Source organism: Tiliqua scincoides, chromosome 9 (assembly GCF_035046505.1).
Source record: "Tiliqua scincoides isolate rTilSci1 chromosome 9, rTilSci1.hap2, whole genome shotgun sequence".
Lineage (NCBI taxonomy): Eukaryota > Metazoa > Chordata > Lepidosauria > Squamata > Scincidae > Tiliqua > Tiliqua scincoides.
The window spans coordinates 4,511,999-4,538,128 of NC_089829.1; the positions used below are offsets into that span (position 1 = coordinate 4,511,999).

The window sequence follows — 26,130 nt, forward strand, 5'->3', positions numbered from 1 at the left end:
CCATCACATTTAGGCTCACATTAGAATAAAAAGTGTCCTGTGCAGACTAAATCTTGCTCCTGCAGCAGCTGTAGCCCCACAGCTGTGTCCCTGGGCTCCTCTACATGGTCCTCTTCAAGGACCTCTTCTGGGCTCCTCTTCATGGTCAGCGGATCCACAAGGCAAAGAGCTACTGTAGCAGGCCGGTTTCCTCCCAGATTTGACACTGTGTTGAGCATCATGCATGCATTCCTCAGCCCAGCATAAGTGGCTTGCAAGGAGCTGCGGCAACAAGCTTGCGGTCATGTCTCCTGCTTCCTGTGTGGCAACAAGTCTGAGCAGATAAGAAAATGTCAGATCCCAAGAACTTTCTGGGTCTCCTCCTTTGGCTCCTGGGCCTCGTTTCTGATGCTGGGCGTGCCTACAAATTACCGCCTTTACCCCCCTCTGCTAGGACCTGGGATGGCAGGTGAGGCAGAGTCTCCCTGGCGGAGCCCTTGGAGGAGCAGCAGGGACGTGTGGTGGGTGGGGGGGCAGGTGAGGCAGAGCCTCCCCGCCGGAGCCCTTGGAGAAGCAGCAGGAAGTGTGGTGGGTGGGGGGGCAGGTGAGGCAGAGCCTCCCCGCCGGAGCCCTTGGAGGAGCAGCAGGGACGTGTGGTGGGTGGGGGGGCAGGTGAGGCAGAGCCTCCCCGCCGGAGCCCTTGGAGGAGCAGCAGGGAGTGTGGGGGGTGGGGGGGCAGGTGAGGCAGAGCCTCCCTGGCGGAGCCCTTGGACGAGCAGCAGGGAGTGTGGGGGGTGGGTGGGTGGGGGCAGGTGAGGCAGAGCCTCCCCGCCGGAGCCCTTGGAGGAGCAGCAGGGAGTGTGGTGGGTGGGGGGGGGCAGGTGAGGCAGAGCCTCCCCGCCGGAGCCCTTGGAGGAGCAGCAGGGAGTGTGGTGGGTGGGGGGGCGGGTGAGGCAGAGCCTCCGCCCCCGCACTGGCGCCGGCCCCTCCCCCAGCACCAGCCCCCCTCCCTCGGGACACCTGCGACCGGCCCGCGCTCCCGCCGCCTTGGCGCTCCCGCCCCGCCCCCGGCCGGCCCCGCCCCCCGCGAGGTCCCGCCCCTCCCCCTCCCGCGGCGGCCGCCATCTTAGTTCGCTGCGAGCCGAGGCAGCGGCGCCGGCCGAGGAGGGCGGGCGAGAGCCGGGAGCAGCAGCCCTTCCCTGCCCACCGCGCCGGGGAGCGGCCCGTCCTGAGGTGGTCGCGGGCGGCGCGGAGATGCTGGGCCCCGCCTGCCTCCTGGCCGCTGCCCTGCTCTGCGGGGGCGCCCGCGCCGCCAGAGGTGAGTGGGCAGCGCGGGGCTCCGGGGGGGCGCCAGGCTCTTCGTCCTCATCCTCACCACCACCTTCATCATCACCGCCCCAACCAGCATCTTCATCCACCACCACAACCTTCTTCATCATCATCATCACCACTACCCCACCACCATCATCTTCCTCATCACTGCCCCCCACCACTTTCATCACCACCATCATCTTCATCACCACAACCATCTTCATCATCATCACCACTACCCCACCACCATCATCTTCCTCATCACTGCCCCCCACCACTTTCATCACCACCACCATCATCTTCATCACCACAATCATCTTCATCATCATCATCACATTATCACCACTTTCTCCACCCCGCCATCATCATCATCAGCACTACCCCACAAACACTTTCATCATCACCACCACCCCATAACCACTTTCATCCCCTTTACCACCATCATTATCACCACCACCACCACCTTCATCTTCATCATCATTATCACCACCACCATCATCTTCATCACCACCCCTACCTCCAACACCATCAAGTGTCTTGAGCAGCCGTTTTCAACCACTGTGCTGTGGCACACTGATGTGCCACAAATGGTCTTTAGGTGTGCCGTGGGAGTTTGGGGGAGGGTCATTTATTAGTAAGGCCATTGGGGGATGCGAGGCCCCCACCAGCAGCACGGTGTGCCTTGTCAATTGCCAAAAAACTGATGGTGTGCCTTGAAAATTTTAGTACCTTGTCAGTGTGCCCTGAGATGAAAAAGGTTGAAAATTACTGGTCTTGAGGCTGTGCCCTTCATCATGATGCAACATTTTAGTCCTTCTGGGAATGTATTACTCTGAACATGATACAGCCCTTTGTAGTCCTCCTGTCAGCAGCTGTGACTGTGGTGCTGTACTTTGTGTTGCCTTTCTGCTGGGAAACAGTCCTGCAACAGCCCAGGTAGCAAGGCAATATTTTAGCTATTCTACTACGTGTAATAATAATTATCACTGCAAAAACTTACATCCCGACTTTCCCCTGCAGAAGCAAATGCCCAAGGCGGCTTATGAAGCTCCATAACAAAATGTACAAAGTATCACAAAAAAGGAAAAAAAAAAAGCATGAGAACATTAATTTTAACATTAAATACCAAAGCACTAACATTAATAATAATAATGTAGCACTTTGTAGCTGCTGCCTTGCAATAACTCAGGTAGCAATGTAATGTTTTAGCTATTCTACTATGAATAATGCTGTTGTTGTTGTCAATGCAATACTCTGTAGGTGTTGTATTTGGTGGTGTAGCTGGAGGGGGGGTGGAGCACCCATGGCAGGGAGGCTCAGCACTGCGGGCAAGTGGCCCCTCCCTTTGGAGCCGTACAGCTCCATTTTGCCCCCCCTGCCAGAAATGGCTCCAAAGGTAGGGGCTGCTTGCCCGCTGTGCTGAGCCTCCCTGCTGTGGGTGTTCCACCCCCCCTCCAGCTACACCACCAGTTGTACTGGTAAGCAATTGTGTGAAATAGCACAGCTAGTCTCAGTGCAATGCCTTGCAAGCCCTCTGCTGCTAATGCTCTGGTAGGCATTCTGCTAAGAAATCTTGCCACAGCAGACAGGCACCCCTTACCTGTTTGTGATGCCACAAGGGCTGACAGGTGTGCTGTCAAGGAATCATGGCAGCTTTCTGTGGTTGGATCCTTTGCCAGCACTCTCTTGATGGTGCCTGACCCAAATAGGCATTTTGTCAAGACGCTGTTCCAGCAATAGTACATAAAGAGTTGGTGTTCACACAGTGCGCTAGATGCAACTCTGTTGGTAAATGGTGGTGATAATGTAGTGGCTTATAAATGAAAGTCATGCCAGAGCTTGTTCTATTAAGTATTAGACAAATAAATAGCATATGGACGTTCTCTTAATGCAGTAATAATGCAATACCCTAAGAGGCATTCTGTGTTTAAGTAATCATGCAGTGGTGTATACAGGCAACCTAACAATGACAAATTTCATGCTGCAGTCTTATACATGCTTACCCCAGGAGTTAGCCCTCCCCCACATGGGACTTACTGCCAGTCATGCATAGGATTGCACTGTTAGTAGCTGTGGTCATTCTCCAATGCAGTCTCATTTATGGGCATTCAAAACACCATCATTTTGCTTATAAGAGATTGTATGTTGGTATTAATGTTGTGCCATCTGAACATAGAATGACTATGGAGTGTGTAATAATATACCTCTACAGCAGTGGTTCTCACACATTTATCACCAGGACCCACGTTTTTAGAATGAGAACCTGTCAGGACCCACCAGAAGTGATGTCATGACTGGAAGTGACATCATCGAGCAGGAACATTTTTAATAGTCCTAGGCTGAAATCCTATCCACACTTACCCAGGAGTCAGTCCCATTTACTATCATTGTTGAAAGAATATACATAGTAGCTTGTTAAAAGTACAGGTCTGTAACATTTCCCCAAATGCAGTTGCATACCATCTAAATATTAAAAATAAAACATTGAAATGAATGGGGACCCACCTGAAATTGGCTTGCGACCTACTGAGTGGGTCCATACCCTCAATTTGAGAAACACTGCTTGGTAGGATATTGGCTGCTTAGTCCTGTGGATGTTTGTTCAAAAGTAAGTCCCACTGAGTTCAGTAGAATCTGTTTCCAGTTGTATGTGTTGGATTGCAGCCTTAATGTCTGGTTTATATGGTAGGATACAAATTATTATGTGATTATGGTATATTATACTACGATAGATTCTGAATTAGGGTATTTAATTTCTTGTTGTACTATAAGTTGGTGGCTTTTTATTGTACAGTATTAAATAATAATTATGTCACAGTATTGTGCGCAAGCTCACAGATGAGAGGGGGAAGAGGAGCATGTGCCTTAATCAAAGCCTTCCTCTCCTGTGTCAGGAAGATATTTAAATGTTGCACTGTTTAATAATGGTGATATGTCTTCATAACATATGGTGTGTGTGTGTGTGTGTGTGTGTGTGTAGGGCTGTAATCTTGTGTGTCCAGGAGTGAGCTTTGTTGAGCTTGGTGGGATTTACCTTTCGGTAAACATGCCTAGGATAGGATTGCACTGCAAGAAGTGATCAAAACTACTGTACCCCTTTGTGTCATATGGATATCTTAATGTTGTAAGTGTTCAAAGGATGCACTACATGGTTTTTGTTTTGCCTTGGAGGGAACCTGCATTCAGTCTCTGCTTTATTCCTTGTCTGCAATCCCATAGCAAGATCCCAGTTGCACCTTCTCCAAACAGAATACCTTCTTTTCACTGTGGGTGTGTTTGCTTGTTAAGCATGTTTCCATTATTAGAAGTGTAACAAACACCCAAATTCCACAAGAAATATTCACCAGAGGCAATTAGAAGATAATCCTCTGATGTTTGCCTGTTTCGCTCATGTATGCACAGGAAAGCACTTGCCTGCTTCTGCTTCAGTCCCTCAGTACATTTATGGTGTTCTCTCCCTCCTGACATCTCCCAACCTTTAGGACACTTGCATAAGTCTGCTGCTATGCCCTGTCTTCTTGTGCACCTGTGTGGGTAATCCACCCCTTCAAAAACTGGTCCCTCTTAGAGGCTGCCCTCCCTCTGGTTCTCTTCTTTGCTCCCCCTCCTTTCTTGCTTCCAAGTTGGTTCTCCTGCCTAGAATTGTCCTCAATGTGTCCGGTTTGTTTTTATTACTTATCTTTGTGTTCAGCAGCATCTGTGGGAGGGGGACAACAGAAGAAGATGCAGCGTGTTTGATGGACAAACTGCTTGATGCTTAGTTGCAGTAAGGTGGAGGGGGAAGGCTTCATAGAAAAGGCAGGGTAAAACTAGCTGGGAAAGGTTTATGCTCCTCCAAATTGTCAGCCTATCCTAAAGCTCTAAAAAATCTCTTTTCCTAGGAGAATAAAGGCATATTTCCAGCTTCTGCCCCGTAGCCTGTTTGAGGAATTGTTTCTGCTAAAATGCCGTATTTGGGGGGTTCAGAGCCTTTGGAGTGCTCAGATGCCCAGGCGGGTTAATCCCCTTTTTGATGGTAGTGGAGAGAACGCTGCTCCCTGTGTGGTAGGGGCCTTGGTGCTCTCTTGATACATTGAGCTCCAGGCCCCCCACGAGGAGTCCACCCCTCCATAATAACTTCTCCCAAGAGATGGCTGTTTGTGACCACTTTGGGTTCAGGGAGGGAGCAAGCAATGCTGGGGGTGTTGGTTCCTTGTCCCTTTTGGTATGTAGCTGTATTTCTGTATGCAGCAGATGGAGGAAGCATATGTGTCCTTTCTAGAAGGTGACAGGAATGTATCCCTGTTTGTGGTGGTTAAAGATGCTGCAGAAAAGAGAAGATGCCTCCCTTTCCCCCTTCTCTGCTTTGCTGCAGTTCTGCTCCTGCCCTCCTTTTTTCACTTCAGTCAGGAGAAAATTTCCCCCGCACTCCCCATTGCTAGGCCATGTTGTCGGGGCTGCAGACCTGCTTGATGCTTAATCCCAGAGATCCTCCAGCAAAGCTTTAAGCTGCTCTTGGGCTATGCGGGCTGAAGCCTCTGAATGTTTTGGCTGCTTCTGGGCAGCCTTCCTGTCCTGCGCTGCCCACTTTGGCTGGCAGTCCGCATTCGCAGGGAGGAATGGAATGTGTGGGGTATAATAGGGTTGCTTCTTTGTCCGGAGGGAGCCTGCGGCAGCAGTTTGCCATTGCCATTTCTCACTCTGCCTTTGTTTCCTGTCAGTTAACTAAATCATTCTGCCTCCCACCACCTAATGATTGCTAACAAGAGGCTTCTCTTATGTCTGTCCCTTTGAGGGTGATGAGCCAGCCATCCTGGTTGTTGCTTGTTGAACCTTCTCTCCCAGTGATCCAGCTCCTTTGCACTCTGTCTCCATACTGCATGCTTGAAGCCTCTGTGTGCAACTTCCCACCCCCTCCCCATCCGTGATGATATTTTACCTGAAGGGATTTCTTTTTGATGGTCAGCTGTGAATAGGCTCAGGTAATCGGATCCCCTGAAGAAACCCTGGGAATCTTTTACCGGTCTGAGGATGCTTTGTTTTTCCTACACCTTTTGGAAGTGGCCAGGGTTCAATCCCTGAACAAAGTGGCAGCCTTGAACAGTGGCTTAATTGCTCTACCAGTGTGCTATTTTAAAAGAGATTTATTGACTTTAAACTGATGTGTTTTCAAGGCACAGGCGAGGAAAGGCTGTTGAGAGGTAGCTGTGCAAATGGAAAGGTTTGTCTTCATCTGCTGGGAAGTAGTCTAACTTCCATCCTGATGGCTTCACATGAAGATAGTGTGAATAATAGCTCAATTTCCTTTAAATTTAATCTTCCTGTCTGGGTAGGCAAAATCTAGCATGGTTGTGCCCACCCCATATTCTCACGGTCGAAACATGTTTTGAGGGTAATGCGTTCCCATATGGCTTATACCATAGTCTTTCGAGACTGAAGGTTGCCAACTGTTAATGCGTTCCCTGTGACAGTCTCATGCATGCTTAATGGTGGCTTTACCTTTTGGGATGCTAAATTGGTCCCGTGTCCTCTATGGAAGGTTATGGATGTAATAAAATGAAGATGAGTTCCAGAAAAGTAGTAATGTTGGTGTGAGGACAGAAAGGACCAAGGCAAACAGGAAGAGAACTGATGCCAAGGCATGCAGTCACTCATGCTCTTGTGTGAATTTGGAAGAAGGCTTGTAAACAGCCACTGGAGATGAGTAAGGATTTTTTACTGGCAATTGGGCAAGAAAGCTTTTGTAAGAGCAGGGGAATACCATAATGTACAGATTCATGGAAGGCAGGCTGGTAAAGATTTCTTGAGGACTAGTAACTTTTTTGGAGTTAATTGCATGACTGGAATTGACTGCTGCCTCCTGGTTCCCTGTGTGACCATGCTTTGACGACTTAATGTCTGCGCTTTACAATCTGTGCATTTAAAGGGTTTAAGAAGTCCATCCTTCCTACAACTCTTTAATGTTGGATTATCTTGAGTTGGGTCTATCTAGGTCAGTGTTGTCAGCACAGACTGATAGTGTCTCTCCAGGGTCTTTCCCAACCCTGCCCTGAGATGCTGCAAGGGATTGGCCCTGGTACTTTCTGCATGCAAAGCAGGGGTTTGGTGGTCTGTGGTGAATAACTCCCTGTACAGCAGTGTTTCTCAGCCTGTGGTACTTGTACCACCAGTAGTACTTGAGGTGGTGTCCAGTGGTACTCATGGTACACCAGACCCCTGCGACCTGGCAGTGAGACCAGCAACACAATGCGACAAGTAGCGGTAGGAGGCGGGCTGAGCTCCAGGGTGCACTTGATGTGTGCTTGAAAAAGCCCTCCCCTCTGCCCTGAACCTCTTACCTGTGTTTGTTGCATTGCATCTGTCCTCTTTATCTGGAAGTAACTGGTGATGACATTTCCGGTGGTACTTCCAATAGGTGAACCATGCAGAGTGGTACAGCAGGACACAGACATTGAGAAACGCTGCTGTACAGCTTTTTGTGATCCGACTTTTCTTTTTTGGTATGCTTTTGGTAAACAGTTGACTGGTGTGCAGAGCGTGTTGAACAAATAAATTCAGGTGGTTCCAGTTTGCTGTTGGAATGTAAATATTGTCCTGTGACCAATTACTGACTTTGAATGCTGTGCCCTCATGTTTGACTAGGGTTGTGTCCAGATGGCAGTTGCCTCCTCAGTCAGTTGTGCTATTTGGGACTAACCCTGAGGTCCTGGAGGCAGCGTATCTGTGAACAAGAGTCCAGGTTTCCGTAAGACCTTGCGTCCTGACTTTGGACAGTGCTGTGAAAGTTATGGTCTGCCACTGTGTTGGCGTGCTGAGCCGATACCTGAAGAAGCCCTGATATTTGAGCATTTCAGCTTTGGAGGCTTGTTAAGTTGGCTTATTTGCAACCCAAGAGGCTTGCTAAATTCCTGGAGGTTGTAGGGTCTTGGTTCTGCTGGTGTATTAGCAGCTGTGTTCTGGAACAGTGTGGATGGCTGGGAGAGGCATTGTGTTTAAATCCAAGGAATTACCATGTGTCTAGCAAATAAGTTAATAGCTTCCAATTATCCAGCTCTTATTTTCTTTCCCCTCTCTGCATTCCTCCTGCCCAAAGAGCTGCTGCTTCAGAGCTTGGCAATGTCTGCTGGGTCGGTGCATTGCTGAAGGAGGCTGCAAAGCATGTCCTGCTGGATCTCGGTTCCTGCCAGGCCCAGAACTCTTCTTGCTGTTAGTTGTGCTGTGGCTTTGGGAGCCATTTGTTCAGGTTTGCATCTTTTGTTTCCAATTTTTCAGTCCTTTGGTTCTGAGCACAGCAGGGATGCTGCTGGAGAATGCTTTTGTTTGGCCTGGGAAAAGTTCTTTAATGCACTTTAAAAGGGGACAATGTGGGGTGGAGTTTTTGTTTTTTTTAAGTTTGTAGGAAAGCTGTTGCATAACTATTCCCCCAAGAGGTATGGGATAGGCTATCTTTTCTTTAACCTTGCCAACAAGGCCACAAACCTTTTGGTTGACCCTCCTGCCCACATTGTGCATGTGATAGTCCTTTGTGGTCTAAATTGGGAAAGGATTTCTTCCCCCCCCAAGCATTTTTGAAGCTTCCCTACTAATTTATTAGTTATTAATTGGGTATCTTTAAAGCATTGCTCAGGACGACAACAAAAAAGATATTTTAATCAACAGGGTTGCTTCTTATGCTAATTTCAGGGCCATGAGTGGCACTAGGTAGTGACCTTTGCTCCAATGGCGGCTTATGTTCCTGTGGTTGTAGCGCAGATGGCCACTAGGGAAAAGATGAGCTGCCTCTTCAATGGTGGCATTCTTGCCTTCGTGGAATACTTACCTCGGTGATTTAACTGGTCCCTGAAGAAGATCATTCTCCACAAACAACGAGGTGATGGATTCTTCACAGCTCTTAAGACAATGTTGATGTTTTTTGTGGCAAGCCTCATTTAATTGCACTTAAGTGTAATACAGCTAAGTCTGGCTGCATTTTCCTTTAAACATTCTGTTTTTGGGATGATAATTATCTTTGTGGTGTTTCCTGTTTGTTGGAGTCTCCTTGATAAACTTAGAAAGAGGAAATCCATTTTCCATGCAACAGTCAGAGCGCAGCATTGTTGAATGGGAGCTTCCAGTGGAGAAGGTGTGAGAGCCTGTTGCAGCATAAACTGCACAAAAGCCTCAGCCTCATAGTGCTTTAAAGGCCCATTTATTGTAGTATAGAACATATAATGTCTCATCTGATGAAATGAACTGTTTGCTGTGTTGGATGGTGATTGATGATTGAATGGTGGTGAACTAGCTCCGCAGGGCCTTATAGATTGGGTAAGTTATTCTGCTGTTTATTTCTGGTTCGGCTGCCAGTTTCCACGTTTTGGGCTGTAAGAGATTGCAGAGTGGGGCAATAAAACCAGTTTAGTAGCCATACCCAGGAAGTCACTGTTGACTTTCAGCAATTTATGAGGTTTCCGGAGATGGGATGTTACTTAATCTAAACCACAAACAACTTTCTTATCACCGCTACTGTGCATGACCAAAGAGCCAAGCTTTCTCCATAAAGAACTCCGAGACTTGGCTAGTGGACTGCTTAATACAGTCTGCAAAGTAGTGATTGCACTGCAAGGGTGCCAGGAGATTGAAGTTGAGGAAACTTGGGGGTGCCCTTTGAGGCTGGCTGGGTAAGGTAGCTCCTTGTACTTGTCTAACACACAGGTGTCCAACCGTTTTGGCAGAAGGGTCACATCATCTCTCTGACAAGATGTTGGGGGCCGAGAAAAGAAAGAATTTATTTACATTTCAAATTTCAATAAACTTACGTAAATGAATATATTAGAGATGGAACATATGAATGCAATAGCTCAAGGCCTGTAAAAGGCTTTCTGCAAGGTCACCCTTTCCTTTGCAGCTGCTGCAGCATCAGAGATGTGAAACAACAACCAGTGGAGGGAATCATTGTCCTGCAGCTCACGCAAGAGGTCAAACAGTTGTCCTCATGCCGAGAGCAGTTGCACCAGGCCAGCATGGGCTCCAGCAAATATGTGGAGGGCCAGAGGCTCATTGGAGACTGGGAGCTCCCTGCGGGTCAGATTGGGAGTCCCCAAGGGCCGCAAGTGGCCCCAGGGCCGGGGTTTGGGTACCCCTGGTCTGACACAATCAAATTAGAGGCTTAGAAGGATCGGAAGATGAAAATAATCAAGTATAATGACTGCTGTTGTCTTTTGCAGCGTGAATGCAAATGCTTTTTCCTTTATGCACTTGTTCTCCCCTTAGCTGTTGTGGTGATGGTAGGGTAGTTTCCTACTTCCTTGGGTTAGCAGCCTAAGAGTTGGGCCCTTGGTCCATCTGCCTGACTAATGCTGGCACAGAGTGGCAGCAGCTCTTCAGATGGGGATGCTATCAGTATTAAAGAGGTATCTAAAAATAAAGAACAGGGCACCCCACTAGTGGGAGCAAATATCTTAAATACATTGTGCACAGTGAGGTAACTGAAGTCTGCACCTCATACCTACAGAAGTATGCTATATTTAGGAATGCTATTTAGAACAGTGCTTCCCAAACTGTGGGTTGGGACCAAGAAGGGGGGTCATGACCTGATTTTTGGTGGGTCGCCAAAAAGTGATGGAAAGATAAGTAATTGCCTGAAGCTGTTCAAAAATCAGATACTGTGGCTGCTAACTGCCCTGCAAGCAGCTGGCCTCCTGAAGTTTTCAAGCTTGTGTAGATGTAGGGAGAGAAATGTTTGTGGGTCTTCCTTTCTGGTTATTATTACTTATAAATCAATAAATAATATTTTATTTCTTTCTAGATCTCCTTTTTTAAAAGTCTGGTAAACCTAGGTGGGTCGTGGTAGGGTGTCTTTTTAAAAAGTGGGTCGTGGTGCTAGAAAGTTTGGGAACCACTGATTTAGAATATTTCTGCTTTTCATCATTCAAAAATTCTCGAAGGGCATCCACAGCAAAGTTTAGAGTCAAAGGGTCTTTGGATGAATGTATGGGTGGTGTGTGTCTAGAGTGGGGGGTGTTCTGTCTCTTTTGAGGCCCTGTCTCTTTTGAGGTTTTGCATTCTCCCCATAGGAGAATGGTATAGATACAGGATCACAAAAGCAGATCCTCTGGTCTGCAGAGCAAAGAGTTCTCTGGGAGCGAAGATTCAGGAAGCTGGGAATTGAGGTGTTGCTCATTGGGATTTGCGAATTAGAATAAGGGAATCCGCAGTTGCATGATTACCTCTTTGTGTGTTGACAAATTGGCTATAGGGCATGAAAAATGTACTTCAGTTGTAGATAAGAACTGTTGGCTCTGTTGACACTTGACCCTGGGGAAGTCCCCCAATATTTGTTTAATCCAGTCAATCAGGATTTCAGAAGCCCTTTTAACCTTTAAACACAATGCCTCCCCTCCTCAACTGGTGCTCTGAGAACAGTTTTGCTGGTGTGATCCCTCTCCCCACTGCACCTCTAAAGATGTCATTTAAGCTTAATTACAGAATGTATCTGCAGGGTATGCGACTGTATGCTGTTTTGCTTTAATCTGCCAGACCTATTTTGGTAATAAAAGCTGCAGTGTTTTAGATGGCATGTCGTATTAAGAGTGTGTACATTATCCCTTCTGAAGGGAGGACTGTATCAGCTACTGTAGTTGGTTAATCTAGGCTGCTTTTGTATCTAGGAAGACTGCGGGAGAAAAATGCATGGTCCCATGCATAATGGATAGGAATGGCTTTATTTTTTTTAGTGGTGAGGCTCAGGCATAGCAGAACCTGTGTCCTCCCTTGACTTCTGAGCTCGTGCTCCATGCAGCAAACCAGCGCCACAAGTCAATGTGATGCTACCCAGCTTCCTGGAGCTGTTATTCAGTTGTAAAGCTGTCTGCCGTGGGAGCCTTGCCAGAGTCTGCTCCTTCCGAAAATGCTCAGACACTTGCCTTTTGGCTGGCCTGCAGCTGGGCAGATTCTGAGAATCCCTGTTCTGGAGAGGAGTTTTCGTTCCTTCTTTAATCTTTCTTTTGCGTGTTTTTATGGTTGCAAAGTCAGATTTGGATGGTGTCAGAAATTGCTGAGGGATCAGGCAGGAGACAAGCAAGACCAACTATTTTCAACCTTTTTCATCTCGGCACACTGACAAGGCACTAAAATTGTCAAGGCACTCCATCAGGTTTTTGACAATTGACAAGGCACAGGGCTTACACCCCCATTGGCCCTACTAATAAATGACCTTCCCCTAAATTCCTGTGGCACACCTGTGGACCACTCACAGCACACCAGTGTGCCACGGCACAGTGGTTGAAAATGGCTGAGCAAGATACTAGTTGCAAAATAAGCGCAATGAACTTGTTAACTAGGCAGCTCCATGAGTCATCCCCAGTTGGTAAAGAAGCATCTACTTGTCTTCTGCCCCCAACTTAAGGAAGAGCTCTGTATAGCTTGGAAGCTTGTACAGTGCATTTTGAACTCCAGCTGACTCCAAAGAACACCCTGGGTCCAGCCTGGCTGCAGGGGTAGACCCTCCTGGGTGAGGCTCCTTCTGAAATGGAGATCCGTGGAGAGTCTCTGCTCTGGTTCCCTCCTTGAGAAATTGTCCGGTGAAAGGCTGCTTTGATGTTGTGTTAACATGTGATTGGTGTTGAATTCTCCGATAATAAAGCATTATCGTTAAGATCCCCCATGAAATTTTATTTCCTTGTTGGGTCACCTGGTAGTGATTCTTCCTAATTCCAAGTGATACTTGGTCACAGAGCCCCTGCTTTGCATGTGGAAGGTCCCAGGTTCCATCCCTGGGAAAGACCCTTATCTGAGCCTCTGGCCAGCTGCTACCAGTCAGTGTTGACCATTCTGAGGCATATTGTGTGTGGCTTTGATGGAAAGGCAATTGGTACATCTAGCACATGTCTCAAGATAGTGCGTCTTACCAACTTGTTCTGCACTGAAGGGCGTGTGCATGTGTCTTTCCCTCCTAAATGCTTCTCTGAGAATAAAACCTGGCTGCTCCTCAGTCAGCTCTTTCAGTGCAAGTCAGCCATGTGTCAGGGCAGATTGTCTTCCCCTGCTTGGATTAAACGTAAGCTAGGATGTGATGCTGTCACCTCTTGCCTTGGACTTGACAGCAGATTGCAGGGTGCCTCCTGAGTGCAGGCAAGGAGGGTGAGCTTCAGGCACAACAGAGAAAGCCCAGGATAGGAGGGGCCTTCCCCTGGGTAGTGGGTGAGGCCTGATGAGTCCAGCCAGGCAGGGTAAAGCCCAGGCCTGGAATGAGCGGCTGCTGGCTCCAGACTGGAGAGTGGAGGAAGGTTGCTTGGAGGAAGGTTGAAGGCCTCCAGAGAGGCAACTCGGCCCACCAGGCTAGAGTAGAATCAGTGTGACAGGAAACCCGCTCCCTGTTCTGGCTCCAAGGGGTTTGCCCCTGTCCCAACCCATCCTGAGGACTTTGGGGGTAAGGTGCTCAACTCTCTGCCCTGCCACTCCCCCCAGAAATGAAAGCTGCTGTTGTATTGAAACTTGGATATTTTCCACCTTAAGCCATTTCTGCCCAACGTTGCATATACGCAACAGGAATCAAATGTGTACACCTCTGGGTTGGGCAGAAATGGGTTAAGGGGCAGGTTGGATTAGTAATGTAATAATCCTGACCTCCAGAAGTGAAGCTTTCCTCCTGGTAATTCCTTATACAGTATAAGAAACTACTTTTGACTAAAGCTTGAACTTGGATATTATTATTCTTTTAAAATGCTAGAATAAGTTGTAATTAACATACTCTGTGTTAATACCCAGACTGCATTTTAACAGGCTTTCTGTTGAAAACATCAAGAGCTTAAAAAAAAAATTAATCCAATTTCAATAACAAAAAAAAATCTGGTTCTTTTAAACTCATTATCCATACTGAAAAGCACTTAATCATATTAACCTTCCAAAAAGATGACTTATTAATCAAACTGTAAGGCCAAGATAAGAGTTTCTGCATAATAGAAAATTTTTCTAGTGATCTTCTGTAGGTAACTTCATAATTATTGGGGTGTGTGTGTGTGTGTGTGTGTGTGTGTGTGTGTGTGTGTGTGTGTGTGTGTGTGTGCTGTCATCTACCAGTTTGATCCCGTAATGGAATATACAAAATCTTCTCCTGTCTCCCTGCCCCCTTACTCAGTGGGGTACCAGCAACTTTCTTGCATCTCCTTCCATTCCCTAGATTCAAAACAAAAGTGGAATGAAGCAAGAAGTGTGGAAGTGAGGGCAATGCTCTCCTTTTCTGTTCCATACTCCTTTTTTTTTTTTTTTTTTTATCCAGGGAGTGAGAGCACTGGAGGCAGTCCAGTCCTGAAATTCTTCCTCTAGGCCAGCCATTTTCAACCACTGTGTCGTGGCACACTGGTCCACAGGTGTACCACAGGAATTTGAGGGAAGGTCATTTATTAGTAGGGCCAGTAGGGATGTGAGGCCCCCACTGGCAGCATGGTGTGCCTTGTCAATGGTCAAAAACCTGATGGTGTGCCTTGACAATTTTAGTGCCTTGTCAGTGTGCCGTGAGATGAAAAAGGTTGAAAATTGCTACTCTAGGCAGAGCATTGTACATGCTAGAGTGCATTGATTTGAGTTAAGGCCATGTAAATTGTTGAGAAAAAGACCCAGTTAAAGCATTGATTTAAAGCAAGATCTTCCATTTATTATTTAGATGCTTCCCAAGGAAAGTGCCTATTAAGTGGTTGGTTGATAGGTAGGGCCATAAATATTTATAATTGGAGTCCTGCCTCCAAGCGAGTTGCAAAGATCAGGAGCAAAAGGTCCTCCAACCAGATCAGCCAAGTCACCCCTGTGGTGACTTGGCTGTAGTCCCTATTTTCCAATTTCAAACTGTAATATAAACCCACAAACTATTTGCTGTGCAATTGCTGTTTTTTTCTTCACAAAATAAAGCAGTCTTTCAGAAGGTTGGTTTTAAGGGTCTGGGTTTGCATTGAAGTTTGGGTTTTGTTTGTAACAAGATTATTTTAAAAAGAAAAACATCGCTGCAGCATAATTTTGTCCAAGCTTACATTTGAATGCCCTGGTTGAGCTTTTAAATGCACAAACTGGCAAGTGGTGCTTTAATTCTACTTGTCAGCTTTCATTTTCCATCTGTTTCCAGCCCTGTGGCTTTTGAGTCAGACCTTGTGCAACCTTGCTTCAAACGGTGGCTTCCAATGCTGGTTTGCCAGCACATTGCCAGCCCTGCTGAGTTGATTTCAGATATGCATTGAGTTCCATGGGGTGTGATTTTTGTAAAATTGGATGTGATTGGGCCGCAGGTCTTCATCAGCTTCCTTCAGGAAGGAGTTCTGGATCTTCATTGCCAGTTTGGGACCTTTTTGGTACAGCAGCTTCGTTTGGAGCAGGGGTGCTCAAACCCCGGCCCTGGGGCCACTTGCAGCCCTCGAGGCCTCTCAATGCGGCCCTCAGGCACACCCCAGTCTCCAATGAGCCTCTGGCCCTCTGGAGATTTGTTGGAGCCCACAATGTCCCAATGCAACTGCTCTCAGCGTGAGGGCGACTGTTTGACCTCTCGCGTGAGCTGTGGGATGAGGGCTTCTTCCACTTCTTGCTGTTTCATGTATGTGATGCAATAGCAGCTGCAAATAGCAGCAGCAAAGGAAAGGCTGGCCTTGCTTTGTGCAAGGCCCTTTATAGGCCTTGAGCTATTGCAAGACCTTCATTCATTCATCTTTAATCTATTCATTTATGTAAACTTATGTAAATTTATTCAAATTTGAAATGTACATTAATTCTTTTTTTCCCTGGCCCCTGACACAGTGTCAGAGAGATGATGCGGCCCTCTTGCCAAAAACTTTGGACACCCCTGGTTTGGAGGGATACTGAAAGCACATCTCTGCTTGGGGAGCTTGAAGCCTGTATGTGGCATGGCTTCAGTGGCATAAACCAATTTCCCCGTCAAATTGAGGGATGCCACACAGACTGCCTAAGTGATTAAATTCACAGTTGGCCACTCTAACCTTTCCCTGGTTTTCAAAGTTGCTGGCGAGGGAGGCCATTTGGTTCTACAGCATGTGCAGGTTTAAGGCAGGCAGCATGAAATAGGATGTCATTTAATTGATTTGAGCAGATATTTTCCAAGAGTGCATTTTGCTTTCTGCAAGATGAGAGATTGCCAACAGACTGTGTGAAAAGGTCATTTTCTCTCAAAAGCTTTGACCAAATGGTGGATGGATTCACCCTAGCATAAAATGGAGTGCTTGTTGTTTCCGTGGGTGCAATGAAGTTCTTCTGACATGCTGGAACAAGATGGAGTTAAATAAGAACATAAGAACATAAGAACATAAGAACATAAGATAAGAACAGCCCCACTGGATCAGGCCATAGGCCCATCTAGTCCAGCTTCCTGTATCTCACAGCGGCCCACCAAATGCCCCAGGGAGCACACCAGATAACAAGAGACCTCATCCTGGTGCTCTCCCCTACATCTGGCATTCTGACTTAACCCATTCCTAAAATCAGGAGGTTGCGCATACACATCATGGCTTGTACCCCATAATGGATTTTTCCTCCAGAAACTCGTCCAATCCCCTTTTAAAGGCGTCTAGGCTAGACGCCAGCACCACATCCTGTGGCAAGGAGTTCCACAGACCGACCACGCGCTGAGTAAAGAAATATTTTCTTTTGTCTGTCCTAACCCGCCCAACACTCAATTTTAGTGGATGTCCCCTGGTTCTGGTATTATGTGAGAGTGTAAAGAGCATCTCCCTATCCACTCTGTCCATCCCCTGCATAATTTTGTATGTCTCAATCATGTCCCCCCTCAAGCGTCTCTTTTCTAGGCTGAAGAGGCCCAAACGCCGTAGCCTTTCCTCATAAGGAAGGTGCCCCAGCCCCGTAATCATCTTAGTCGCTCTCTTTTGCACCTTTTCCATTTCCACTATGTCTTTTTTGAGATGCGGCGACCAGAACTGGACACAATACTCCAGGTGTGGCCTTACCATAGATTTGTACAACGGCATTATAATACTAACCGTTTTGTTCTCAATACCCTTCCTAATGATCCCAAGCATAGAATTGGCCTTCTTCACTGCCGCCGCACATTGGGTCGACACTTTCATCGACCTGTCCACCACCACCCCAAGATCTCTCTCCTGATCTGTCACAGACAGCTCAGAACCCATCAGCCTATATCTAAAGTTTTGATTTTTTGCCCCAATGTGCATGACTTTACACTTACCGACATTGAAGCGCATCTGCCATTTTGCTGCCCATTCTGCCAGTCTGGAGAGATCCTTCTGGAGCTCCTCACAATCACTTCTGGTCTTTACCACTCGGAAAAGTTTGGTGTCATCTGCAAACTTAGCCACTTCACTGCTCAACCCTGTCTCCAGGTCATTTATGAAGAGGTTGAAAAGCACCGGTCCCAGGACAGATCCTTGGGGCACACCGCTTTTCACCTCTCTCCATTGTGAAAATTGCCCATTGACACCCACTCTCTGCTTCCTGGCCTCCAACCAGTTCTCAATCCACGAGAGGACCTGTCCTCTAATTCCCTGACTGTGGAGTTTTTTCAGTAGCCTTTGGTGAGGGACCGTGTCAAATGCCTTCTGAAAGTCCAGATATATAATGTCCACGGGTTCTCCCGCATCCACATGCCTGTTGACCTTTTCAAAGAATTCTATAAGGTTTGTGAGGCAAGACTTACCCTTACAGAAGCCATGCTGACTCTCCCTCAGCAAGGCCTGTTCGTCTATGTGTTTTGAGATCCTATCTTTGATGAGGCATTCCACCATCTTACCCGGTATAGATGTTAGGCTGACCGGCCTATAGTTTCCCGGGTCCCCCCTCTTTCCCTTTTTAAAAATAGGCGTGACATTTGCTATCCTCCAATCTTCTGGTACCGTGGCCGTTTTGAGGGACAAGTTGCATACCTTAGTCAAGAGATCTGCAACTTCATTCTTCAATTCCTTAATAACCCTTGGGTGTATGCCATCAGGGCCCGGTGACTTATTGATCTTTAATTTATCAATGAGGTCTGAAACATCTTCTCTTTTAACCTCTATCTGACTTAACTCCTCGGTTAGGAGGGGCCGTTCGGGCAGCGGTATCTGCCCGAGGTCTTCTGCCGTGAAGACAGATGCAAAGAACTCATTTAATTTCTCTGCCATCTCTAAGTCTCCTTTTATCTCCCCTTTCCCTCCCTCACCATCCAGAGGGCCAACCGCTTCTCTGGCGGGTTTCCTGCTTCTAACATATTTGAAGAAGCTTTTATTATTCCCCTTAATGTTGCCGGCCATGCGTTCCTCATAGTCTCGCTTGGCCTCCCCTATCACCTTCTTACATTTCTTTTGCCACAGTTTATGTTCCTTTTTATTCTCTTCATTAGGGCAAGACTTCCATTTACGGAAGGAAGCTTCCTTGCCCTTCACAGCCTCTCTAACTTGGCTGGTTAGCCATGCGGGCACTCTCCTGGATTTAGTGGAACCCTTCTTTCTTTGCGGTATACACCTCTGCTGGGCCTCTATTACTGTTGTTTTAAGCAGCCTCCATGCACTTTGGAGAGATTGGACTCTTTTTACCCTCCCTTTAAACCTCCTCCTAACCAGCCTCCTCATTTGAGGGAAGTCCGCCTGTCGGAAGTCAAGGGTTTTTGTTAGAGATTTGCCTGGTATTCTTCCCCCAACGTGCACGTCAAAACGGATCGCAGCATGATCACTGTTCCCCAATGGCTCAGTAACGTTTACATCTCTAACCAGGTCCTGCGTACCGCACAAAATTAAATCCAGAGTCACCTGTCCTCTGGTGGGCTCCGTGACTAGCTGATCTAAGCCACAGTCATTTAGCACGTCAAGAAATCTCTGAAGATTATTTATTTGAAGTGGTTTACAGTGTATAAGGGATATGGCTTTCAGGCAACTTGGCGTTTTTCAGTGGAAGACAGACACTTCAATATGTGATTGAAATATATATTTACAAAATGTCATGTGTCTTTTTAAAATCTCACCTTTTTCCTCTCTTGTTCTAGTTAACAAGCACAAACCATGGATTGAAACCACTTATCACGGCATAGTTACAGAAAACGACAACACAGTCCTGTTGGACCCTCCGTTGATAGCACTGGATAAAGATTCACCTCTCCGTTTTGCAGGTAGGGGATCCCTTGTTTGCTCACTAAAGGAAGTGAGTGTGTCTCTTGAAAGCATGAGAAATGTTGACTGGAAGGGATGCCTATACAGAGATGTTGTACTGAACTGATTATGGCCTCCGGTGCATTGTTTCAGTGGATTGGCACCACACTGGGAAGCAGAGAGTTTAAGTGGAGGGCTCTGTCCTTGGTCTGGTTCAGTTCAGCATCTCTGGAAAGGAGCGGGCAGGGTACATATCAAATGAATGTGTGGACAGCCAGTGCTTTAGGATGGGGTGGGCAGATTTGATGCTTGTAGGATCTATTTTCTGTGTTTTGCTAAAACCTTGAGAGCTGCCAACTGAAGATGGGAACAAAATGGTGGTGGGAGGACATGGCGGTGAGGACCCTGGTGCCTCTCAGCTCATGTTCAGCCCAGGAATGTCTTTTCTGTGCCAGAATTGAGCTTGCATTGCACCCAAAAATCCATTCCTGGTTTTCCCTTTCAGCTTTCAGTAGTCTTGATTTTGAAGGGAAAAGACCTGGTCGTTGTTGCTGTGGAACAGTTGGGAGAAACTCTTGTCAGTAGATGCTGATCTAGCTTCTGCTTGCCTTTGTTTTTAGGACACAGTAATACCCAAATGATTTCCTAGGTGGGTTGCTGATCAAAGCGGTGTTTGACATGGAAGAACCCAATGATCATGTGTATTTGGGTTAAACAGTTGAGCTTCTGAGATAGATTTGGTGGTTGTTCTTCAAAACAAGCTAGCTTTTGAGAGGCCAGAACTGTGCTGTGCTTGGGGCAAAAGGCTACTGCAGTTTTATGTTTATATGTATGTTGGCAACCTTCAGTCTCGAGAGACTATGGTATCGCGCTCTGAAAGGTGGTTTTGGAACATCGTCTAGTGTGGCTGAAAAGGCCAATCCGGGAGTGACAATCCCTTCCACACTGGGAGCAAGTGCAGTCTGTCCCTGGCCTGTCTCCCTGGCTATGGGCCTTCCTTCTTTGCCTCTTAGCCTCAGACTGTTGGCCAAGTGTCTCTTCAAACTGGGAAAGGCCATGCTGCACAGCCTGCCTCCAAGTGGGCCGCTCAGAGGCCAGGGTTTCCCACTTGTTGAGGTCCACTCCTAAGGCCTTCAGATCCCTCTTGCAGATGTCCTTGTATCGCAGCTGTGGTCTACCTGTAGGGCTCTTTCCTTGCACGAGTTCTCCATAGAGGAGATCCTTTGGGATCCGGCCATCATCCATTCTCACGACATGACCGAGCCAATGCAGGTGCCTCTGTTTCAGCAGTGCATACATGCTAGGGATTCCAGCACGTTCCAGGACTGTGTTGTTAGGAACTTTGTCCTGCCAGGTGATGCCGAGAATGCGTCGGAGGCAGCGCATGTGGAAAGCGTTCAGTTTCCTCTCCTGTTGTGAGCGAAGAGTCCATGACTCGCTGGAGTACAGAAGTGTACTCAGGACGCAAGCTCTGTAGACCTGGATCTTGGTATGTTCCGTCAGCTTCTTGTTGGACCAGACTCTCTTTGTGAGTCTGGAAAACGTGGTAGCTGCTTTACCGATGCGTTTGTTTAGCTCGGTATCGAGAGAAAGAGTGTCAGAGATCGTTGAGCCAAGGTACACAAAGTCATGGACAACCTCCAGTTCATGCTCAGAGATTGTAATGCAGGGAGGTGAGTCCACATCCTGAACGATGACCTGTGTTTTCTTCAGGCTGATTGTCAGTAATAATAGGAGCAGAAGTACATTAATTGAAATAAGATATTGGGGAAGCCCCTTCTGTGATGTATGGTGTTCAGCTTTGGGTGCCATATTTCAGGACCGGCATTAGGGTTTCGTGTATAGCACTATCAAGTATACTGAAAAGTCCAGGTTATGAGCACACAAAACAAAAACGAATGAACTGCAGAGTTTGTGGGAACACCAGTATCTTTCAGTATTTACAGAAGAGGTGGAAGGCAATAACTTGCTGTAACTGTTGTGGAAAGGACCTGTGGCAGTGGCATTTTAACGGCAGGAAGTTGTAAGATCCCTAGGCTGTGTCTTCCCGAGCATCAGACTGCCTTGAAGTCTGCTGCAGTGAGCAAAGGGATTATTAGACACATCCTACCTGTTTTTCTTTCATTGGCTTGACATAAGGAGATTATGTGTTTGGTGTTTAGTCTTCTCTCTCTCTCTCTCTCTCTCTCTCTCTCTCTCTCTCTCTCTCTCTCTCAGTGTAAGCTTTTAATTCGAGGCTTGCCTACATAAACCTTTGGCTAAATAAAATCTCTCCCAAGATGGAGCACCTGACTCTGACACGACAGTATAAGCAGCCATCTGAAATATTGGAGAACACCTTCATTACTGTCATTAGATTTGGCAATTTGTTGTGATTTGCACAATGGTTTCTCTATGGTGAGAGCAGATCCTAGTCCCCTGGCTTCCATGTAGAAGGAAAATTTGTTCAGTTTGTTAGATTTGTTCAGTTTCTTGTGGCCTTACAGCATCAGTGGATTTGCAATCTTGCTTTTTGTCTCCCATGGCTGCTTGGACAGGCCATAGCTTGGTCCTTTGGCTTAGTCCCCCATAGCTTCCTTTACAAGTAGGAAGCCCCTGTTTGACTTCTTGGCAACACGAGTATAACAAGATTGTGGGAAGCCTCTTTATACAGAGTGGCACATCTGTGGAAGATGGTTCTGAAATCCTAGAGAGATGTCGCTAGTCAGGAATTGTTCATTTTTACTCTCAATATTAAACTGTTTTGTGCCTCGGTATCTGTCTGCTCTTGCAAAGGCGACCCACGCTGCCTTCTCCATTGCTGTAGCTTCAGTCCCCTGAAAACCAGTAGTCATCTCTGGGCCTCCAGATAAGTGTGCCAGAGGTAAGCCTAGCCCTAGTGGCGTGAGCATTCTCGGCATATGAATGTGCTGTGTCCCAGCAATTCCTGTACATGCTGCAGTGGCACATTCTGGTCCTAAGAAGTGAGCCACACTTTTGGCATCCCAAGATGAGAAGGCAATCTCTGAGGTGGAATGGAAGCCTTAACATGGCCCATTAGGAGCATGGAAGGACTTTTGGTTAAGAATGAAATGCTCTGCACCCAGGTGCCTGCCCCATCTGAGTCAAAGCATCCATTTTGAGATGACGGCTTATGCGCAGGATCTGCAAATCCTCAGGCAGGCATCTCTAGGCGCAGTTGATCTCTTTTGAATTCAAGCCTTCTGTCAGTCTTTTTTTCCCTTTTCTCCCTGGATTTGTGTGTGGCGCATGTTCCAGAGAGTGATTGCTGATGTTTGCATCTCCTCGCTGTGCTTGTTTGTTTAGGGCCAGGGAGCGATGCTGCGGCTGGCAAAAGTGTATTGGAGCACTTGGCTTGGTGAGAGTTTAATTGATAGACAGGGGGCAATGGGCAGCTCTGCTTGAGTCAGTGATCAGAGAAGGGCGTTGGCCTTGTCAGATCCAATTAGCTGATAGAATTGGATGGACTCCTGCAAGCAGGCTTGCTGGCTAATTTCTAAATGAATGATGTCAGCCCTTCCCTCTTTCAAAAAAACACTTCACACGGCTGAAAGAGGAGGGGTACCAGGAATCCTGGTTTAATGTAAGGGTCAAGTACAAGTGTAAGTTAGGGAAGTCAGTGGCTTCAAATTGAGTTTTCCTGCTGTCATGTTGGTCCATCATTGGTTCCTTCCATATACTGATAGACATTTGGAGTGTGGGAAGAACAGCCAGCCCTCAAAGACCAGGCAGCCCTGTATTCAGTCATTGCAAAATATTAGCATACGTGTGTCACTTATGCAAAGCACAGTGCCACACTATTATGCCCAAATTGCAGATAGAGAAGACTGAGGCTGGGAGGAAGCAGCTTGCCTAAGGACGCCAAGAGATGGGACAGGGCTAAGATTTGAACAAATGTGATGTCAGTCAGGTCCTGTTCTACCACCACTCATGGGTACCAGAGGGAGGTCGGGTGCCCCCAGACAAGTAGCTGAATTGTATATTAGCAATTGAAGTAGGTTTGCAGTTCTTATTGTGTTTGTTTGAAAGTTGACTCCATCAAAATCAGTAGGGATCACTTCAGAGAAAATATGTATAGGAAAGGAACGATAATGTGAAATATGCTCTGATTCCTGCCACACTAAAAAATTCACTTTGTCTTTCTCTATACCTACCCCCCCCCATGGTGCGGCCACTCTAAATTGCTTGTTCATTTATAAACATTTTTTTCATCTTTCCCCTGCAAATTACAGTTTAGAGTGGCTCACCATCATAAACTCAAAACAATGTAATAATAATAATAATAATAAACTTTATTTATATCCCGCCCTTCTCCCCGAAAGGGACCCAGGGCGGCTTACAACAGATTAAAAACAGATTAAAAACATAATTTAACTGCAAATAAAAGCATACTAAAACACATTAACAGATACCCATAAAAACAGTAGTCAGATAAAAAGTCAGATAAAAAGAGCAAAGCGCAGCAAATCATAGAGGAATCAGGCCTGTAAAAATACTAAAAGATATAAAAAAGATGTTAAAAAAGGCCATGAACTCAGAAGGCCACGTACAATCAAGGATGAAACAAGCCCAAAATGGCATAACAGTGAGCACACTTGCACAGAACTAACCAAAATACACAAGAGTAGCCACACTAGCAAGCTGCAAGGAGAATAGGGTGGCAACCAAGCAAGCACATCTCTGGTCAAAGGGAGTCCCACTGAACCAGGGCCACCATAGAAAAAGCTCTGCTTCTCATAGATGCCTCCCTTGCTTCGTTCTTGGATGCCTGAAGAATGATGTATTTTGTGCATCTGGGCTTTCTGCACTGAGAACACAAATCATGGCAGACAGACTTTCTCAAAGGTCAACTTTTCCATCATTGCCATTCTTCCCCTTCAGTGCACAGAAGTGTTCTGGGAGGTGTGCTCTTGCTTCATGTGGGGTGACCATGATGCCCACCTGGCTGAGCTAGTGAGCAGGGGGGAGCTGGAGGCAGTGTTGATACCTAAAGATTAAAAAAAAAGTGCAAGCCCTTGCTGCAGGGAGACATCATAGGAGATGCAGATATTGGACCCTCTCTGGGCCAGTGGCATAGCTAATGATCATGTGACCCGGTGCCAAGATCAAAATGTTGCCCCGGAAGTGATGTCACAACCAGAATTGACATCATGCCCAGGCTTTTTAAAAAGTGAAAATTGGGAGGAACCCACTTCCACCACCCCCCAGCAGCTCACCACCCACTTGCTCTGTTGCCTACCCCCAGTCAGTGGCATAGCTAAGGCATATATCTGCTACCTGAGGTCAAAGAAGATTTTGTAGCCCCCATGACAAAAATCAAATTTAATTAAATAAATAAAAAGTTATTGGTTCCATACTGGATCATAATAACATCTCATTGGCACTCAGAACAATCAGTCTCATATTTCATTTTGGAGTTAAGCAAATCCACTTTTTGTTCCACAAGGCAATTGTGTTTTCATTTTCTTGTTAATTGGCCATAATGTTTGATAGCATACAGATGTTCCAGTGCAGTTTGTTGCATTGCTTTCTGTATTAATTTACCTTTCCAATGATATATAACATGATGGTATTATTGATGCATACCAAGATTTTCACAATTTTGGTCACTGGTGTCACGCTCAGCTTGTTGCCCCCCTAAAGCTTGATGCCCAGTGCAACTGCTACCCCCTGCACCCCCTTAGCTACGCCACTGCTCTGGGCCCCACTGGGGGTGGTGTGGCTCCACACAGAGTATCTGTGACAGCTGCAGTTCTGCTGCAAAAGTAGCTGTTCTGAGGGCTTTGCCCCATTGGTTTCTGGATTGAATGTGAAAAGCTGTGCTTAGTACTAGACTTCAGTGTCCTCAGGAGCTAATTTGCATCTGCCTTTCTTTTATTTTTCAAAAGACATACAGCAGCTGTAAAGCCCTGGTAGAAACATTGGATACCCATTAGTTTGTGCCTGAAAAACGGCACTTCTTAAACCATGACCTCTGTGTTCAATTAGCATATGCAGAGCAGCCACAAAGACCTCCCTTTTAGTGGATTAAATTTTTTAAAAAGATGTTCTTCTCTTTCTCATGACTCTCAGAAATGTCTGGGTCAAAGTCCTGGCCTTTTTTTTTTTTTTTTGCAGAATAGAGAATGGCCAAATGAGTATTTCAAAAGCCTAATTAAAAAATGTGGCCTGCTTGGAATTTGTCATGCAAGTGCTGTGAGGAGATCCAAGCACTCAGGGAAGATTTTCTCCTTCAAATAGTCCATACCCTCTATAGCAAATATTTGCACGTGTTTTTTTGTTTTGTTTTTGTTTTTTGTTCATGCATTTTGCATCAATGTGCAGGTCAGCCATTGTGGGAAATGCAGCCTCAGAGGCCTTTTGGACAGTGTGCTTCAGTTTCAAAGGTTAATGTCAAGCCCATCAAATCTCTTTTTAATTCTGAGCAAAAGTGCAGATTGCCTGGTCACCTATGACAAGTAAGAATCGACTCTTGCGGATCAAGCAGGGAGGCATTTATTAATTGGAAAGTACTGGTACCTGTTTATATAAATTCTAGGGCATACTCTGAAGGCCTATGGGGGCTTTCCCCTGGGGGCTGGGGATAAGAATAGGCCCTCAGTTTGGCTGTACTTGTCGTAAGAGGCGACTAAACAGCCACCGGGTAGATGGGACTCGTCAGCCTGGGAAGGCAGCTCATCTGAGAGAAGGAAAACTCTGATCCCAAACCTCCACTGCCTTGTGGCTACATCCAGTTATGGAAAAGGCTTCAGGAGTCAACCTCGAGGCAAAATCTGGAGCCGGAGTCCCTGAGGCA

At 46.6% G+C, this 26,130-nt stretch overlaps 1 protein-coding gene across 2 annotated transcripts in view; it reads left to right on the plus strand.

Moving 5' to 3' along the window:
• Positions 1-1,114: 1,114 nt before the first annotated feature.
• Positions 1,115-26,130, plus strand: part of CLSTN1 (calsyntenin 1) — a 58,270-nt gene continuing 33,254 nt past the window's right edge. For both annotated transcript variants that reach the window (XM_066637018.1, XM_066637019.1), the window contains exons 1-2: positions 1,115-1,297; positions 19,232-19,354. In XM_066637018.1, the coding sequence (XP_066493115.1) occupies positions 1,234-1,297; positions 19,232-19,354 (187 nt within the window). In that variant the 5' untranslated portion in view covers positions 1,115-1,233. The remainder of the gene's footprint in view (positions 1,298-19,231; positions 19,355-26,130) is intronic.